Source organism: Nanorana parkeri, unplaced genomic scaffold (genome assembly GCF_000935625.1).
Source record: "Nanorana parkeri isolate BGI_ZX_2015 unplaced genomic scaffold, ASM93562v1 scaffold2397, whole genome shotgun sequence".
Taxonomy (NCBI): Eukaryota; Metazoa; Chordata; class Amphibia; order Anura; family Dicroglossidae; genus Nanorana; species Nanorana parkeri.
This window is the reverse complement of record NW_017308665.1, coordinates 75629-96550: the sequence shown is the minus strand read 5'-3', so window position 1 is coordinate 96550 and position 20922 is coordinate 75629. Positions and strand designations below refer to the sequence as shown.

Here is a 20922-nt window from a genome sequence, read left to right as displayed (position 1 = left end):
AAGTGTCATTGTCACGTGGGAAAGGTCCCGAAGGTCTGCACGGGTCATGAGCTAATAAAAGCCTTTTCACATTTGGATCTGTGATTGTGACCGGGTAATGTCCCCTATCAGTCACAAATTTCTCACCCACAATGGTAATTTCCGTTGCACCGGATTTACATCTCCTTCCTCCCCCCCAAGTGGCGGAACACCAGGGCCCGGTCGCAATTGCGACCCTGGTAGTTCCGCCAGTGGGAATAATATTTTCCTTGGAGAATCTTTTCAATAACTTTCTGCTTGACACGTTTGGCCATCAGTGTAATTTAGCTCATTTTGGATGTTTGTTCCCCCAAGTAATGATTGTGAATACGATTTCTCTTCAATACGTTGTAAGGGTTCACGAAGAACAGGATCAAACTTTGCACAAAGCTTTATCAGATCTATAAAAATTACCACTATTTGCTTCCTCTAAATCCTTGTTTCTCAACTGATGGGTTGTGACCCCGTGTTCAGTGGGTCACCACATGCCTTCCTCTTTTCTAGGTAAGAGGCTCCTCAGCCTCCCCCTAGCCCAGCACTGTCCGTTCTTGCACCAGGCAGCCATTCAAAATATGCCAGAGTGTCAGCTTCAGGTGGGATGGGAGCATGGCCACGATGGAGCTCCATCAATATGGAGCTCCTTCACGTGTCCTGTAGAGGTGGCTGGACAAGAGTGACATCACATTCTGGCTCCCGACACCTCTACAGGTACAAGCAATGCGCATATGGATGGTGCTCTGTCACAGCACAGCAACTCACACTGGACCCCAGGCTGAGGTTCCACTCCAGTTCTTTTAAGGTAGGGAGACTGGGTGGACCTACCATGGGTTCTGGTGTGGGGTGTGTTTTTTACGTTATCATTCATTTAAATGGCACCCCAAACGCACCTCCCACCCACAGTTTGATTGCCCGCACCTGAATGCGCTTTACCACAATGCTGTGCATTCAATTGCAGTGCGACTTGGGTCACGACTTAATGACCGAGGACAAATGTGGGTCCTGAGGTTACACAGGTTGAGAACCACTGCTCTAAATGATCTCTGTGACCTCGAAATGGTACGTTATGAGAAGCTAAGAACTGTACTTTGGCAATGAGCCTTGGGGAAAATGTCATGCCAACGTTGCTTTTCCAGGAGTATTTGCTTTTGAATTGATGCAACAGTAATTTTCCCACACCTGAATCTCTTCTCAGCTTCCATCCATGTGATGATGTTCTCTAAGTGGTCAGAACTGTTTTCATGAAGACTAAGTCTATTGCTCAGGTTCTTCCAGTCACTGCAGCCATCAGACACTAAAGCTCTCCGTAATGATGAGAAAAGCCGACAGGCAAAACAGAAAACACAATCCTTGCTTCTGGAATAAACTAACCAGCGCTCCCTTCACCGAGCCATGTTTCCCTTGTGCTGGATTGGTACTCGGAGGAGACTAGATGGTCTCGCAAATTGCGAGCTCTACGGGCCATCAATTGTGGGCATGGACTTACTATTTCTCCTAAAGCTGGATTTAAAGGAGAACTATGGTGTCAGAGCTTTTCCCTATAGTTCTCATTCGGGTAACGGGAGGACACAAACTAGCGTCCTCCCGTCACCCAAAGCTCAGTATATAGGGATCGCTCACCTCCCGATCTACTGAGCCGACCTGTGACAGTCTCATTGTCACAGGTCGGCTAGAACTATGAGGTGAGTGAAAAGCACCCCCCTCATAGTTCTCCTTTAAGTGTAGTATGTGCCAGTGTTTTCACAGTATTTTCCTCAATTCCTCCCATTGCCAACCATACTGGGTTATCATACGAACAGGGGCCTCAAAGTTCTTTTTTTTCTCTTGTTTTCCCTTCCTCTCCGAGGATCTGTGTTCGTGATTTTTTATTTACTTTTGATCTACTATTCCTCAAGGTTCTGTGGGAGTATCCTCTGTCCCTAAATCTTTTATACATTTCATTGGACTCTTTTTTTAGATCAGATGTCAGTGAGCAGTTACGTTTGACCCGTAGGAATTGGCCTGTGGGTATACCTTGTATTAGTGATTTTGGGTGATGGCTTGTAACATGTAAGATGGTATTTGCTGCTGTTGCCTTTCTAAAAGGTGCTGGTAATCAATTCCTAATTTTCTATTCTTATTAATAGGTCCAGGAAGGGAATCTCATATTGACTCATCATATATGTTAAACGTATATTTTTGTTATTTATGTTTATCTCCTGCATAAAGATTTCCAAGCTCTCCTGTGAGCCCTTCCAAAATCATTATGACGTCATCAATGTACCTAAGCCAGAGTCTCGTATGGTTCAGATACAAATGATTAACATATACATCCTCCGTTTCCCATAGACCTAAATGAAGGCAAGCATAAGCTGGTGCCCAAGGGGCTCCCATAGAGGTCCCCTTGATATGTCTGTAGTATTGGCCATTGAATTGAAAATAGTTATTTTAAGGGCAAATTCCAAAAGTTCACCCAGAAATTAATTTTGGGGTGCTGCTAGTGGGCAATATTGTGTAAAAAAGTACTGTACAGCTCTTAGTCCACATTGTTGGGGAATAGAGGTATACGCCTATCCCCACCAAAAAAAGCATCCCTTCCCAATCTTCATTCCATTGAGCTTACACAGTACATCCCCTGTGTCCTTATCGTAGGAGGGCAATTCGAAAACTAAGTCCTTAAGTAAAGTGTCCAGGTATTTTCCCAGGTTCTCTAATGGGCCACCTACTGCTGACATTATAGGTCTGCCTGGGGGATTAGATTTATTTTTATGTATCTTTGGTATGATTATAAAAGGTGGGAATGTTGTACTCTTTAGTTTTCAAGAATTTAAACTCCTTGGCGTACAGAAGGCCCGCCTCTTTGGCCAAATCTAATTTGAAATTAAATTCAAGTATTAACTCCTGAAAAGGAGAACTTTTTAATTTCTCATATGTTTGTTCGTCTGTCTGAGAGTAAACGCTTAACCTCTCTAACGTACATATCCTCTGGTAATGGGACAACGTTCCCACCTTTATCACTCTTTTTAATGATTAAATCCGTCTTCTCATGTAGTTCCCGTAGGGCCCTTCTTTCTGATTTGGAAAGATTGTCCTCTCCTTTTCTCGACCAATTAGTTAATTTGAGGTCCCTTTGTACTAGGTCCTTAAAGAGGCTCAGATGTCAGTTATTGGTGAGGGTTGGCATAGTTTGTAATTTATTACATAATTGGGTCCTTCTTATCTCCCTGGGGGGTTCCTGTTGTTCATTTTCCTCCTCTGAGTTCTCTTCCAGTAAAGCATTCAGATCGTCAAGGGCTTTTTTAGCCACATCTGTGATTATGGTATCTACCTGTTCTGCCAATAGTCCTTTGTTGGTATGTAAATATCTCAGGTACACCTTTCTCAGATATAGGTTCAAATCCTTGAAGATCGTGAATTCATCCATTCCCTCCACGGCAGAATAAGATAAACCTTTTTTGAGGAGGTTAATATGATCTACGTTTAGAGGGAAGTCTGTTAAGTTAATAACTTCATTTCCTTCCCTCTCCTCCCCCTCCCCCTGTGGAGGGTCTGGACTCAAGTCTGTCTTCCTCTCAACCTGGTAGGTACCCCATCCCCCTTGTGATTTCCTACTTCTCTTTCTCTTTCTACACCCCTGTCTCTGCCCATATGTTTTTCCCTGACAGGTTTTTTGTCTTCCTGGGTATTCTTTCCGTCGTCTAAAAAAGTGACTGACCTCCATATTCCCTCATTTCACTCCGATGGTCTTTCCCCTCCATTCCTCTCCTTATTCCTATAGGGTCTCCCTCTTGATTGGCTCCGCCCTCTTCGTTGTGTTAGGTCAAAGATCTGGCCTTTCTCCCAGTCATCTATATCCCGCTGGAATTTAGATTGTTTTGTTGACCATAAACTCCTTTGAGTTTTGTTTTAGGTAGGCATCATGTTCTTTTAAACGTAGACTTTCTTCAATTTGTAGTTCTAAATCTCGCATTTGTAAAATCTCTTGCTCTTCACTCCCTACGCTCACCCCAGGTGCAGGTCCGTAGGGTGCTGGTGTCCCCGCTCAGATGCAGACAGGATCCATCCTGTCAGCGTACGAGCATGGACACGCACACTTGCAGGGGCATGCAGGGCAGGTGAGCATAGGGCACCATACGGCCCCTTAGTCCCATAGAGAAGGACGGGAGCTGCATACTAATCACAAGCAGCACCGGTGCTGCCCGATACGGCCGTGCACGAGGCACGGAGCTGGCCTTTTCTCATGCGAATGAGGCCTAAGGGATATGGGACCATAGACAGCACAATTAACACACTTAACTACACCAGTAAATAATCAATCTATAAATACACTGCACTAAAATTGGAAGTAAATTGGCCACGGCCTTTATTTATATCACACACTTAAATGTATCTTAAACCATACCTTAAACACTTAAACTGGCTCAGTCACCACGACTCGAGCCAATCAATATAAATAACAACCTCCACCAGCCAGCCACGCTAAACAAAGAGGCTGGCACCCACCCCCATCCGACAAATGAACCATATCATGCCTGTAAAGGCCAGGCAAACCTCCCTCCAGATGCACTGAAACTGCCTACAAAATTTAGAAAGCAGGTGATTGACTCTCCTAATTTTTTCTAAATGAAACAACGATGGAATTGTCAAACCACAATTTCTGAAAAAACTATTTGTATATCCGGGAAACTATGGAATTGCAGGCGGTACTTATAATAATAAATAAATGACACAGACACCGAATATTTGGAACAAAAAATGGCCGCGGCACTTTTATTGGTTTAATAATTCTTCTTCAAACTGATTTTAATCAAAACCGTTATCTTAAACCATCAAACCAAACGTAGATTGCTCAGTCACAAAACTCAAGCAATAACTGAACCATTCTAAACCATACTTAAAGTCCCCCTCCAAAAAGAGGTGACACTACCACATAAAAGCCCCGCGACATGATGAATCAAACAAAATGTTGAAATTAACATATTCTACAAATGCCATAAGGGAGGGAGCTTGCTGTGCTGAAAATCCAGCTGAGTGCCTCTTTGCCCTTGCGTGTTCCTTTTATAGGCAGCCGTTAGAACCTTCTAGAACGGCACGAGCCATGGATTTTCCCGCCTCCCAACAGGTGTCTTAAAGGAGAATACACATTCTAAAGCCCTGGAATCTTCTAGAAACGGCCCGAGCCAGGGGTTTTCCCGCTCAAACTATCAGGTGATTTTTTTTATTTATTTTTTTAAAGGGGAATACACTTTATTATTGATAAAAATGTATTTATACGTATCTATATTTTTTATTTATTTACATTAAATTACAGACAGTTAAATACTACAACATGTTTACCACACATTAATGAAATAAGACCGCCACAATCCCATGAAAGTGGGAGCCCAAATAAATTGGGGCCCACTTGCAAATTCTTAATGACTTACAAATCGTATTTTATATTAAAAACAAGATGTAAAGTCTTGCGACGACCCTAATCGTTTCCACCCAAGTGTATAATTAAAATTTGAGGGGGTTGGCCAAGCCTTACACAATTCCCAAAAACAAGGTAACAATTCTTCCCAAAGCATACACCTTATTCCACTCCAGAGCACCAAGCACAGATCTGTATCGAAACCGAGGTTCTCGGTGTAAACCTGGCGAAGTGCTCTCCTATTAGCCCAAAACACGAAGGAGTGGCCGACTATACACACCACAGTCTGCGCACCTGAGAAAAATGAGATAAATGAGGTCTAACATAGGTCTTATAACAACTAGAAGACCACGTACCCAAAGAACGGATATAAGAAGGGGAATGACCTGCCACTGATGCGGCCGTAGCAGCCCCGATATGGAAAAAGTGGGATGTAATTGTCACCTGACTCAAATTTAGCTTGACCAAACAGCGTTTCCAAACGACCCCAAATTGAAACTTGGACAAGGGGGATCCGGTCGACATGTAAGAAAAAATGGCCAAGACCTCCCATTCGCAAATTAAAAAATTTGAGGACAGAAACATCGGACAAACAGTCAACAAAAGATTGTATGGTAACCCATCTACCCCTACCTAGTTGATCTGTTTTACTCCTAATAATTAACCGAAGTCAATCAGCACCAATGCAAACATCACCCAACAAAAGTCCATTAGTTTCCCGTTTCGTGGCTGGAATCAATTCTGAAATGCGCAGCGCACCAAAAAAATAAAACGCCAAAGAAAAAAGCAAGGACTCGTAGCTCGAAAAACAGACTTCAGAGGTAACCTCACAAAGCCGCCGTAAAAGAGGATGAGTAACAGGGACACAATCATCGGGCATAAATGAACCCTTACGAAAACCCTTCAAAGCCTGGCGCACTGCAAAAAAACCCTCAAACATGAAGGTTGATGTAATAAACGCAAGAAAAAGGATATACCAGACAGAGACTTACAAATATGCGCATAGGAATAACCTTCCCTGATCATACCATTCACATAGCGCAAAACAAGCTGTTCTGAAACTAATACATCACGGGATGAAGAACCAGACAGGAAACTCAGCCAGCCACGCCATGCGGCCAGGTAATTAGCCCATGTTGCCGGAGCCACTGATTGTTTAATGAAAGTAAGAGCTGCATTTAAACCCGGAACATATTTAGACCCGGAACATATTGAGCCTTAACCCACATATTATATTCCAAACATTTCAAAACCAGATAGCGCATTAAACGTGTGACCAGAGGGGACTTAGAGGACAAACAATTCAACACAAACAACAGACCTTTGTTATTGGTGCGAAACAAGATTCTACGATTGTGGAATTGCTGTCCCCAAATCTCCACAGCAACCACTATAGGAAACAGTTCCAGGAATAAAATATTGGAAATTTAAACCTCAATTAAAAAAAAATGCCGCAGCCATTTGTTGCCAAATAAAAGTGTCGGTGGCTTATTTTATATTTTAGAGTTGGGTTTGTTTTTATTATGCATAATGTCACTTGCAGTTCCATGTTTGGGGGGTTGAAGTAATTTTCAGGCCTTAAATGTGGATTATATCATGGGTGCAAAAAAAAAAAGGCCTCGATCACTAAGGGGTTAACCAGAGTCTCAGGACTGACAGGTTCATCTTGATCTCTGCAGCAGAACGGCTGGATGGATATTTGATGTGGGCGGCCAGTCAGAGAGAGAAATAATTCAGAGCAGCAAGAATAGTGATGCCGCAGCTAATGTCACTCTTCTCACTCAGCTGGCTGTGGTAGTTTGGTCAGCACGGCTTGCCGTAGAATGTTTTGCCTGGTTGCTAAGTAACACACTCTGGTGATTCAGGCCTGCGTGCTGTTGTCGAGCCTTCTGTAACTTGCCACACGGAGCGTATGGCTGATTGTGGTGTTCGCTCGGACACAGGAGTGACAGTCGGCCGCTATGTTCCGGTGGCTCCTGGGCGGTAAAGAACCGCAGGGCGGCGTGGAGGTAAGGGGTCTTCAAAATGCTGCTGAGGAACCAAAAGTCCCAGAAGGCTTTCATAACCTTTTGCTGCTTGTGCTTTTATTTCTAGACAGCTAGAGTCATGCCAGCCTTGAATTAATGAGGAACTGTGTGTCCCTGCAAATGGCCTGCTAAGCCTACGAGGCCTACAGGCAGAATGAAAAATCTGTGCATTGTTTATGTCTGTGGCCCCCTTGGCCCCCCGGGGGGGGGGGGGGGGGAATCACAGGGACAGGAAGGCACAGACAGCAATACAAACTTCAGTTCTAAACCTTCCCCCAATGCTAAATATTTCTGTGTAGCTGTCGGACAGATTTTTCCAGCACTTCCTGTCCTGTGTATCATAAACAATTGCCCTTTTTAGGCCTCATTCACACTAGAATCGGCCGACACGTACAGCTCCGCGCACGGCCGTATCGGACAGCTCCCGGGAAGGACATGTGCTGTGGTTGATTAGTACGCAGCCCCCGTCCTTCTCTATGGGAATATGCGGCCGTACGCCGCCCAGCACGCGGGTGTACATACTCGTACGCTGACAGGGTGGATTATGTCTGCGCCCAAGCCGGGACACCCGTGCGGACCTGCAGGACAGGTTAGTGTAGGGCGGTATATGGCCGCATACTCCCATAGAGAAGGACAGGGGCTGCATACTAATCACACGCATCACCTGTCCCGGGAGCTGCCCGATACGTGCCGGCCGATTTCCCATGTGAATGAGGCCTTAGAAGCACCACAAATCTTCAGTAGCTTTTTACCTGCTTCCCAGCACTGTCCTGTCCTCACGCTGTCCGGCGCTAGTGCGGCCGAATGTTTTAGACGTTGCAGGCGAGGAGCAGTGGGACGCCCCTTCCCATCTGCTGTGTCCGACACATTGCGTCGCAAAATAACCACGGGAGGGGATCTCTGGTCAGCGAGCCACCTTGCGTTCGCATTCTGCCAGTGTTAGCATTGCAAACGAATGGTAGATCGTGAGCCGGCTTCATGGCCACCCCCGGTATACAGTCATCTCTCCAGTAAATGCATATAGTCATGAGGCGGTGGCAAAGAGGCTGCGGGAGATCAGCAACAGCAGATTTATTTTTTTATTTTTAGGACATTTGTTTATACACAGTGCTTTACACACAGGGTGTCATTGAGTTAGGCTCCATCTTAGAGCTTATATAAGATTTGTATTGCTTTGATCCTTTCATGGTTACTGATATGCTGGGACGGGGATACAGGGGATGCAATGTTTACGTTATTGGAACACTGGGGCTGACTATGTCGATAATACTAGATGGACCTTTTCATTTCATAGCTCAGTTTGCCTGAACTTCACTTAAGCCCGCTCAAAACTCTGACCGCCACCCCCTCCTCCTGACCCAGTCCGTTGTGGAGAGGTGCATTCCCCACCCCGAACCTATATGTCACAGAAGGGTGGGAAACGTCGTGGCCACAACTAACCCTAACCCCAAATTAGGTATGCAGGATGTGGTGGCCATCAGAGTTTTGAGGGGACTTGGGAACTAGGTTTAGACCAAGCCCAACTTCATCTCTACTCAGGACCAATAGGAACGACCGCAGTGACATTTACTTGGATGCTTGCTTTGTATTAAACTGATGTGGAGAGGATGTTGTTTTTTCTTCTCAATGATAAAGTTTCACTTTAAACGTTAAAACAAGCCCGTCACTATGTTTCTAAATTATTTTTTCAGTTAATTGGCTATTTTTTTTTTTTCTGCTTAACCTCTTACCCAATATGGTAACTTAACTTCCTATAGCGCGGACACAACAGCAAGTGAGAATAAATCTCTCCAACGTGAAGTGAAATCCCCTCTTATATACACTATATTGCCAAAAGTATTGGGACATCCCTCCAAATCATTGGTTTCAGGTGTTCCAATCCCCTCCATGGCCCCCGGTGAATAGGATGAGGCACCTCGGCGTGCAGACGCTTCTACAGACATTTGTGAAAGAACGGGTCGGGGGCGTGGCCGGGATGTGAGACTGAGCAGACGTGTCTCACTGCAGCTCCCGACATCCGTGCTACATCCTGACCCTTAGCTAGCTGACAAACCGGCCGAAATACTCACCCAGTACTGTCGGGTGATCCGGTGACTCCTGCCTTCTCCTTGATGCGGACCAGGAGACGATCGACCCTGTCCCGAGCGAGCGGTGGCACTCCAGGCCGGCCTGCTGACACGTGCGCCGGCGCCATCTTGGCTGCACGAGCTGCTTCTCTCACCTCTGCAGGCACACAGACGGCGGTGTGGGACGACATGGAGACGGATCATGTGACTACTCCTGTAAGTGAAGCCCCCCTGTCCCCTCACTCCTCTCAGGACATAAACCCCCCAACTGCTACCTCAGGGGGGCACACACAAGATATCCGTAACCTCCAACGCTCATTGGCGCAGTTGACCGCACGCTCGGAGGATGCTGAAAACCGGTTGAGACGCAATAATGTGCGGGTAGTGGGGCTACCGGAGGGGATGGAAGGCCCAGATCCGACATCCTTTGCAGAGACATTCTTTAAGGAACTCCTGGACCTCCAGTCGGTCTCCTTGGCCTATATCGTGGAGCGGGCTCATAGAGTCCCTGCCGCCCCCCGACCCCCTGGATCACCTCCTCGCCCATTTCTCGTCCGCCTCCTCAATTTCAGGGATAGGGATCTGATCCTTACTACTGCAAGGAAGAAGGAATCGTCGCTGCTATACCTATACTCGTTGCCGAACAGTCATTTCTTCCGATATTTACAGTTACGCCATGCATTCTCTTCACAGTTCCCCGGGATATAGACACACTCCTAAAGCTTGTGGACGCCTTCCCTGAAGAGTTGAAGCTGTTACAGCGGCAAAGGGCGGAGCCAACCCAATATTGAACCCTATAGACTAAGACTGGGATGCCATTAAATACCATGTGCGTGCCGTCCCAATACTTTTGGCAATATAGTATAGTTCTCACTGGAAAATGTGTTCCTATTGATTTCTGATCTATTCATGTTGTGGTTACTGTAAACTTTATAATTTAACTCTTTGTGTAATATCCCATTGTAGAAGACCGCAGTGTTAAACATTGGAGAAGAGCAGATCCAGAATCCATACACCGAGCTCACAGCTTTAACAGGTCACCATGATATAGTGCGTTTCCTTGTGCAAGTGGATGAAAACAGGTAAGACATACTCCATGAGGTTGAAGGCTGATTTGTTATTATGCTGTTGATAAGGCCGCAGGATTGTAGGTACACACCAGTCGAAGTTTAGATGTATACGAGGAACATTTCTTGTTGAGAGGATCAGTTTCCCATCCAGACATTACTGTACTACATCCGTCTACCTTGCTCCCTTCTAATCTGATCCTGGAATGCACCTGCTGATAATGATGGGACACCCTTCTTGCAGCAGATGCAGAAAACATGATCATAAAATACGTTTCTCACACTTACCAATCAGATTTATATATATATATATATAAATATTGATGTGATGATACAACCCAAGGGGAGCTATGTCTATATCTCCAAGTAATAAAGTGCACTCCTTACAGCCATAGATCTAAGAATAGGTGGGTGCTATTGTGAAGTGACAGATGGCACCAGCAGTAGAATTGTCCAAACGGGGCATATAGGGCTTTTTTTCCAGTGAGATTGGTTAAAATCTGGAACTCTGTGCCACAAGAAGTGGTATCAGCTGAGAGTGTTGAATCATACACAAAGCATTTAGATACCTTCCCCAGAGACCACAACATACAGGGGTAGAGGCACTCCTAAAAACAAGGACGGAAAAGGGACTCGTGTACACATATACAAATGCACAATCACACACAGACACACAAAGGTTGGACTTGATGGACCTGTGTCTATTATTCAACATTAAATACTAGGGATGTCAGACAGAGTGGCCTGGGATTTCATGGGTTTACGCACGGGAATGATGTCCCGGATTAATGCATTGTATCAGAACCCTATGGCCAGAGTGAGGATTAAAGGAGTACTCCAGTCCCTCTTTCTCCCTGATAATGGCACCAGGCAGGGATGTCCCTTATCACCCTTGTTGTTTGCTATATCCCTGGAGCCCTTCCTAAACCCGTATAACTGCTATAGTTCTCCTAAATGTACCGGAGAACTGTGGCTGCAACGGCCTGTGTCTTTTCAACTCCCCGCTGCTCTCCGTGCCTGTGTTGGCGGAGGCAGCGGGGACACAGAACGATGCATACCGCCGATACCTCCGCTGATGTGCCGGCTTCCTCTTCAGCCGTTCCGTCGGCTTCCCCCGGTCCGGACGATCCTCCGGTCTCCTGGTCCGGCCGCGGCTCCTCTGCCCCGCCCCCCTGCCTACTGTTCATTGCGGGCTGGGAGCCATACCCAGCCTGCTATTGTATATTCTAAAATGCTATAGCCAATAGCAAGCTGGCTATTGCACCCGTCCACTGTCTGCTGTCAATTAATTTTAAATAAAAACATGTTTTTATTATATTATAATCTTCTAAACAACATGAACAGACAGCAAAATAACTGTGACCCTTATCTATGCTATCCAAAAAAAAAAAAAATGTTTTTAGGCTGGAGTTAAAAAATGTATCTGTTCCAACTTCCATACAAATTCCACATAAGTACAAACCTAAAGTCCCGATCTTGTAGGCCCCCCCCGGGGACTGCCTGTATCTATGTACTGAGGATGCATCTCACTTTATAGGCAGCCGGCTTTATAGCTTTTCTTTTTATTGTAAGTTCCTGTGCATGGTTACCAATTCAAATCCCACTTGATGACCGTCTCTGTACCTTGTCATAGGTTTGCCTCAGCGTGTGACGATGGATCGGTATTGGTTTGGGATGTTCAGGTATTCAGCCTTTTAAATAAACGTTATTATTTGATAAGCAAATGTACATTTGAGTGCAGAGTTTCAGCATCTGATTCTTTTAACCCTCTTTTTTTTTTTAATGACTCTGTAAAGAATTTATTTCCCCCCCTGGATTTCTTTTCTGCTTATATTAAAATTGTTAGCTAGAGTAATCTAGATTGCCAAGCAGCACAAAGAGTACCTCAGGGTTCTCCTGAAAAATGGTTTCCAAATATAAGTGAATGAGAAAATGTTCCTATTACCAAGTCTTCCACAACAGAAATGTAATAGTTTGTTTTCCCAAACAAGAGAGTTTATTAAAACAAAATGACAGACATGACAAACAAATACAGTAGGGATGCACCGACCCCAAGTACAGTACTCGGAACAAGTACAGATACTTTTCCTTCTCCAAGTCTAGACTAGAGAAAAATACAAAAATTAGGAGGCGGCTGTCATTTGACTCTTGGGAGGAGCTATGCAAATGTGAAAATGCCTTGATGGGTAGATGTCAGTCTGGAATGGTTGGTGTTCCTATGCATGCGCACTTACGTGAAGACCTCCCTTTGTAACATACTCCCACATGTGACGCTGAAACGCCACGATTGAAAGAACTGAAATCCAGTGAATGAGACTGTGAGAAGTTTACAGTGTGCAGCAAAATCAAAGTAATCCATTTCAGTACAAGAGAGTAGTCTGTACGACTGTACAATACTTAATTGGTTGGGGTAAAGAGATCCATAGGATGGGAGAGCAATACTTAATTGGTTGGGGTAAAGAGATCCATAGGATGGGAGCGACTCGAAGTCCTGGATGACAGCTGCCTCCTAATTTTTTTATTTTTCTCTAGTCTAGAGACAGCTGCCCATTGTGAGCTCCTGGCATTGGTGCATCTCTGTTATAATGTATGATTCTGTTTTTATAAATATAAAAAGGATGCGCCGATACCATTTTTGTGAGTACAAGTACTGATACCGGTCCAAGTACTCACAGATACAAGTACTGATACTCGCTCAAGTACTTACAAGTACGAGTACTGATACATTTTTGTTTATTGTCATGTGACAGTTTTTCTAAAACAATACAGACTAATGGTTTCAGGACAGAGGTGGAGCACCAGAGCCCGGTCCCAGCTGCAATCGTTGCCACCCTGGGAGTTCTCATGATAATGCCAAGTATCAGCATTGGTACTCAAAGTATCGGTGCATCCCTAAAATACAATAAGCAATAAAAATGTTAAAGGAGAACTATGGGGTTAAGGCTTCCTCATAGTTCTCCTAAGGGTAGCGGGAGAACACAAACTAGCGTCCTCCCGTCACCCAAAGCTCAGTATATAGGGAGCTACAGCTCGCTGTTTACATGCTGACTGTTTCCCCACTCATGTGCACGCTGGGGAGGAGGGACAAGGACATCTTAAGGCCCCATTCACACTGAGCGATTTATCGAGCGATTTTTGCAGCGATATCGCTCTATGTAGCTTCTCCAATCCATTTCAATGGAGCTGTTCACATCTCGTCGCTCAATATCGCTTGTAGCTCGTCGCTGGTAGCTTGTCGCTCCTACATGACCCTTTTTTCGAGCGATATTGCATACAGCCCAATAGAAAAAGGTTGCGCGACAAGTCGCTCAATATCGCTCGGCACGCAGTATCGCTCAAAATCGCGCGATTTTCATGTCGCTCAGTGTGAATGGGGCCTAAGACGCCCTCCCGCTGCTACATGACTCGCATCTGCCAGTTCAGGAACAGCCATGGACGGGAGGTGGTTAATATTGGTTGATGCTCAAACCAATGTGAATTACACTATTTAAATCAGACAAGGTCATGTGATAGGTAAACTGCAAACTGAGCTGTTAATGATTTCTCTGGCTGCTCTATACTGTATTATGATCATACAGATAGTATCTTCCTCAGCAAATCCTGAGCAATAGACCTAAACAATTGGGGAAATGATCTGTAGTAATACATACTGTATACACACCCTTTTCTGCAATTCTCTTTCATGCTTTTACTTTGAGCAAAAATGAATTGATTTTATTGTATCTGTGTGTGTGTTTTTGTATTTTATTTGGTACATATCAGTTGCCCTATCATGCCTACCAATATTACTACTACTTTCCAGACTGGAGAAATCCTCTTTGAGTTCCATGGGCACACTCAGAAGATTACAGCTATAGCTGTATTTCCAGCCAGTGAAACGTCTCACATAAAGAATGACCTGATACTCACTGCGTCGTCTGATAAGACTCTAATTGTATCCTTAACGCTGTTTAATCTGTTTATATTTTCTTTTATTTTGTCTTTCCTGATTCGACTAAACTCCCCCCCCCTTATCGACATGCATTCAAAACCTTTCTGTTTTCAATACACACCATATTTTAGACCCAGTGACATGATCACTGGGTCTCTATGCAATGCAGGCAGAGCGTGGCTAGTGGGAGGGGCAACATGGTGCTGTACATAGCTTCCTAAACAATATTACATCACCCTGCCCCAGTACTGCTCATACTCCTCTCTAGAGCACTCGGCCCTTATGCTACCAGTGAGTTGACTCTTGGGAGGAGCTATGCAAATGTGAAAATGCCTTGATGGATAGATGTCAGTCTGGAATGGTTGGTGTTCCTATGCATACACACTTGCGTGAAGACCTCCCTTTGTAACATACTCCCACATGTGACGCTGAAACGCCACGATTGAAAGAACTGAAATCCAATGAATGAGACTGTGAGAAGTTTACAGTGTGCAGCAAAATCAAAGTAATCCATTTCAGTACAAGAGAGTAGTCTGTAGGACTGTACAATACTTAATTGGTTGGGGTAAAGAGATCCATAGGATGGGAGAGACTCTATTGAAGTCCTGGAGGCGAGTATGGGAGGAGTTGACAAGGGAGCTGGCAAGCAGGAGGTCTAGGGAGGAGCGGAGGGGATGGTTAGGGTGATACTTTGAGACAAGGTTGGAGATATAGCCGGGGGCAGAGTTGTGGATGGCTTTGTAAATTATTAATATTTTGGATGTTATCCTTTGGGCGAGTGGATCCCAGTGGAGGGATCGGCAGAGAGGGGTGGGGGATGGAAGCCAGTGTAGGGACTGGCAGAGAGGGATGGAGGATGGAAGTCAGTGTAGGGACTGGCAGAGAGGGATGGAGGATGAAAGTCAGTGCAGGGACTGGCAGAGAGGGATGGAGGATGGAAATCAGTGCAGGGACTGGCAGAGAGGGATGGAGGATGGAAGTCAGTGCAGGGACTGGCAGAGAGGTATGGAGGATGGAAGTCAGTGCAGGGACTGGCAGAGAGGGATGGAGGATGGAAGTCAGTGCAGGGACTGGCAGAGAGGGATGGAGGATGGAAGTCAGTGCAGGGACTGGCAGAGAGGGATGGAGGATGGAAGTCAGTGCAGGGACTGGCAGAGAGGGATGGAGGATGGAAGTCAGTGCAGGGACTGGCAGAGAGGGATGGAGGATGGAAGTCAGTGCAGGGACTGGCAGAGAGGGATGGAGGATGGAAGTCAGTGTAGGGACTGGCAGAGAGGGATGGAGGATGGAAGTCAGTGCAGGGACTGGCAGAGAGGGATGGAGGATGGAAGTCAGTGCAGGGACTGGCAGAGAGGAATGGAGGATGGAAGTTAGTGCAGGGACTGGCAGAGAGGAATGGAGGATGGAAGTCAGTGCAGGGACTGGCAGAGAGGGGTGGAGGATGGAAGTCAGTGCAGGGACTGGCAGAGAGGGATGGAGGATGGAAGTCAGTGCAGGGACTGGCAGAGAGGGATGGAGGATGGAAGTCAGTGCAGGGACTGGCAGAGAGGGATGGAGGATGAAAGTCAGTGCAGGGATTGGCAGAGGGGGGTTGCAAACACTGAGCGGTTGGTAAGGTGGCTGAGTATGGCAACTGCATTCATGATAGACTGAAGGGGGAGGAGCCTGTGTAGAGTTCGGCCAATGAGGAGGGAGTTACAATAGGCAAGCCAAGATATAACAAGTGAGTGGATGAGTAATTGTGGTGAAGGTGAAGGCGGCAGGATTTGGATAGTGATTGGATGTGGGGAAGACAGGTGAGGTCCGAGTCAAGGATGACATAGGGGGTAGGATAGTTGTGTTATCAATCTATAGGGAAAAGTGGGGTGGGGTGGGGGCATATCAAGAGCTCAGTTTTTGATAGGTTGAGTTTTAAAACAAACAATATACATCGCAGTAACTGAGCTCAGCTCTTTGAGAATGCATACAGTACATGTCAATCATCTGGCCCAGGTGCTTTATTCACAGTTACTTTGTTTAATTTTTTTCTGTACCATGAAACTAGAAACAAGTCTTTGAGTATTTGTATGTTTCTGGCCGTGGGTTTTATAAGCATTTAAAATAAAAAATGTCATGTGAAATAATCACCATGTCACATTAATTGTCCTCACAAACATTCCTTAATAGCTCAAGTCAGGCTTGGGATTGTGTAAGTGGACAGCAGTGGCAGAAAGCTTCAAATTTCCATTCTACTGTAAAGGTAAGTTAAGCGTGCTTTGCATCGGGATATTTAGGGAAGGTTCTCACCATTTTATGGACCAGATCTGGAACGCACCGAGTGGAATTTTTGACACATTCAATTTTAGGTCTTGCTGGGGGACCTCTGCAAGGCCTACAGATAGCCAGGATAAGAGCAGCACAATGCTTGCACATAAGAGACATGAACTTGCCACAGTTGTTCTTTTCAGAGCTGCTCAAATGATCATAGCCAGGGGCAACCTGGGCAGCAATGCCTCTCCTCTCATCCATCTTCCTATTATTGTTCTTATACTGCCCGTGCCTCGGATCATACAGCTCTGGGCCGGCTTCCACAAGTTCTACAAAGAATTCCGTGTCCGTTTTAGCCATTATGGTTCCTATCTTCACAAATCTCTCTCCCCTTAACAATACAAACCTAATCCATCACAAGGGTCACGCAGAAATATCAAGGGGAGAGGTTCCAACCAAGGGGAGGGAACTCAAAAACGTAAAGAATTTTCACCTACACAATACAGCTCCCAATTAGGGAAAACCCATAAAGGTCTTGATGAGGTATACGCACTATCCGAATCCTCTAAAAAAGTGCGAGGAGTGGTACCCCCGCCATCTCCCGATTGGGTCTGCCTCTACTGGGGTCTTGGGCCTCTTTTCATTTTCTCTCTCCTCTTTCTCCCCTCCTTGCCATTTGCTTTTATTCCTTCACGGTCTGAGCCAGGGTGAACGACTGGGATGCACACAGACTCCAAGGACAACTTCCCTCTTCATCTCCTGAAGAAGCGCTATCTAGTGCGAAACGTTGAGAAAATCAAGCTCCTCCATCATCTTCCATTATATAAATCATGTTATGTAATTATGAACTTTTCAATCATGCTTTTTCAATCATGTTCAATTGCACAAGAATTCTGATTGTCATCTACATATGAATTAATTTAATCAATGTGGAGTGAGTTTATAGGGGAATCATGTTGTCAATTTTATCAATTCTATTTGCTTTTTAATCAATTAAAATATACCTTTTCAAGAAATTCTTGGTGTGCAAGTTGTCAGTCGGCTGCCTAAAAAACCCCAACTTTTCTGACTTTTCGATATAAATCTCTCTCCCCACAGAAGCAGGAAGTCCAGGGGTGATGAGATCCTCTCGCTGACTGAGCTGTAGCTGTGAGGTTGAGATCTTTAATCACCGCAGAGGTGATGGAGATTTGGTGGAATCTATTTAATAGACTGACAAGCTGTGCTGCCCCTCTACCCCCTGCTGCCCCAAGGCCATGGTCTCGGTGGCCTTGTGTGGAATCCGGCCCGGACTGATGGGAGTTGGGATTCAGGCAGTTGCATCCATGTTGCACATTGACTTTATCCATGGAAAAATAATCCCTCCTTTGGCTTGGCTGTTTTAAGATGTTGGGGATGCTGCAGAGCAACAAGTGAGCCTGAGTTCTCAGCTGATTTTCTGGTATTCACAAGAGGTGTATCAGCAGCTGAGTATGATGGGTTGATTAGTAGGAGGCCTTTGTCATGTTTTAGGGCAAGTCATCAGTTATTACAGTTACAGTTGGTGGTAGATATTGTACTGTGTAATAAAATGTTATACTTTGTTTAAAAAACCAATAATCGGGCCTTCCTATCATTTATAATACAGACCTTGCTTATTGTGCAAAGCTTGGATGTGTGGCTTTCTGCTGGCTCTGAGCTCCGCGTGTGGAATCGCAATTTTAACCTCTTGGGTGAGGCAGAATTCTTATCTGACGGAGGTTAGTAAAGCAAAGGTGTTGTGACCCTCTGCCATGCTTTTTTATTTATTATTACAGGTATTTATATAGTGCCGACAATTTACACAGTGCTTCGCTATTCATTCACATCAGTCCCTGCCCCCGAGAAGTCCTGTGTTATAGGACTACACGTCCCATTATTCCTGGCCACTGTTTCCTGTCTTTGGACTGAATGGCAGTCGGAGGTGTAAGTGGAGTGGTGTACGGATTCTCCTATTAAGGTCTGGGCATTTTTTACCTTAATGCATTCTCTGCATTGGGGTAAAAACAGGCCAGCAACTTTTTTCAACCCCAGTCCCCTCCACACTTACCTGTCAGCTGTGCTCGTCCCCTCCACTGGTCCAAAGCGATCCTCCATTCGCAAATTTCGTGTGGCAGGGGGAGGATACTGATGGCATCCTTATGCCATCAATCAAAGAGGGAAGGGGCGTGGCCTGCCACAGGGCTGTGTTTGTCTATGGACGCACACAGCCACTGCGGAAACAAGCAGGCACAAGCGCGCACAGGTGCCTCCACTAGAACAATGGTGGCACCCATGAAGGGGGTGGGGGAAACTGCTGCGGGGAGCCACTAGAAAACGAGGAATTAGAAAAGTTTGAAGAAAAAGAGCAACAGCCTCCAGCAAAGGGGGTCTCCTTAAAGGAGAAAAAAAAAAAGGCCTTAATATGACTTTAACTCTAATTATCCCGCCCTCCAGTGACTATTCACGCTGACATGTTTAGCCCACTTAAAGAGGATGCCACTGTATGTCTAGGAAATATAATTATTCGGAAGGCACAGAGGAGAAAGGTACAATGTCGCCAACACACTGATACCTTTAGATGTGTCCATAGAGTTGAGCTTTAATTAGATCAGTACAACACCAAAATCTGAATAGGATCACAAGGCTTTGCTGTGTCCTGGATGCAGCGAGTCACCGCGGCTTGTGTGAAAGGATCAATTGTTGGCCATACCCAGACAGATGCAATTTAGGTGAATCTCCAGCCAAAATATTTTTTTTCCAGTTTTGCATACATTGGGGAAGGTTTAAAAATGTGTTCACAGTTTTCTCTGACACTGCTCGGGAGATTTACAAAAGATAAAAACAAAAATGATTTTATTATTACCTGTATCACCAGACGGGAAGTACAGAAATATTAGGAAATCCCCAAGAGGAATACAGACAGCAATGCAAAGCTGATGACATTCTTTCATTTCTTGTCTTGGTTAGTGTTGTCACCAGGGCAGGAAGTAAAAGGAGATTTCGCCAATCAGCTTTCTGGAAGCAAGATGTGTTTACCCTTCTCTACTCTAGCAAAAAAAAAAAGGTTTAGTTTGAGTTTCAGTTTAAAAGAGAACTATGGGGTCAGTGTTTTCTTAGTTCTCTTAAGGGTCCCGGGAGGATGTAAACTAGCGTCCTCCAGTGCCCCAAAGCACAGTATATATCAAGCTATAGCAGCTCACGTTATACTGAGACCACCGCAGCCGGGACGGATCCCAACATTACTGTCAAGATCCGCCCTGCTGCGTGACTGACAGCTGGCTCTGCCTATCTAGAGGCAGAGCCAGCTGTACCCGCCCCCTCCCCCGTCCGTTCCGCCAGTCAGCGCTGGAGGATCGGAGGGGGGAAATCCCTGCAGGGAGCCGTGAATGACAGTCACCGCTCTCTGCAGGGAGAGGTGAGTGAGCGGCGGTATGTGTTCGCTCACTTCCCAATCTATTGAGACGACGTGTGAGTTTCATTGTCACACGTCGGCTCGAACTATGAGGTGAGTGATTTTCACTCACCTCATAGTTCTCCTTTTAAGTTGAAACCGGAGACTGGTACCGCGATCACATATAAGAGAAGTACCTAGTGCTCATAACCCACTGATATGTACAGGGAGGGCAGAAGTGATTCAGTCACTCTGGAGTTTGACAGTCGCACACGGATGAGCAGATTTGTAGTTTGCAATGACAAGAAGGAATGATGTTTACTTCAATGCCAGAAGTTTACCACTTTATTTTCTCTGCCTTCTAAGGTATCGTGGCGTTGATTGAACTTCCCAAGCGTTGTGTGGCAGCAGCAGTTGGAAAAGATTTGAGTGAGTTGTTTGCGTTGAAAGAAAAACAAAAAAGTAACTTTCAGGTTTGTGATTTAATGGAGCACCAAACCCAATGCGGAAGTGAATTTCTAACTTTTGCTGCCAATTTGTGATAACACCTCGTTTATATTTATGCATGAAATGCTACGCGCGTTCATGCATGAGTCAGCACACTGGCCCTCATTTTAATGGGTCCTCAAAATATGAAATTTGACCTTTTATAAAGTACCGGGATTTACATATTAAGGTCCCCACACACCTTGCGATAATCGTACGATTACGGTAAGGTGTGTGGAAGCCGTGCGACCTCTACTACTGTAAGGTCGCACAACTTTTAACTTACGGGCATGTTCGAAA

At 45.3% G+C, this 20922-nt stretch overlaps 1 protein-coding gene across 1 annotated transcript in view; it reads left to right on the top strand.

The window, feature by feature from the left end:
• Positions 1–7250: 7250 nt before the first annotated feature.
• LOC108801591 (WD repeat-containing protein 41-like) overlaps positions 7251–20922 on the top strand; it is a 30696-nt gene continuing 17024 nt past the window's right edge. The window contains exons 1-7 of the mRNA XM_018573482.1: positions 7251–7416; positions 10467–10582; positions 12201–12249; positions 14370–14501; positions 16675–16737; positions 18373–18484; positions 20503–20565. Coding sequence (XP_018428984.1) covers positions 7369–7416; positions 10467–10582; positions 12201–12249; positions 14370–14501; positions 16675–16737; positions 18373–18484; positions 20503–20565 — 583 coding nt within the window. The 5' untranslated portion in view covers positions 7251–7368. The remainder of the gene's footprint in view (positions 7417–10466; positions 10583–12200; positions 12250–14369; positions 14502–16674; positions 16738–18372; positions 18485–20502; positions 20566–20922) is intronic.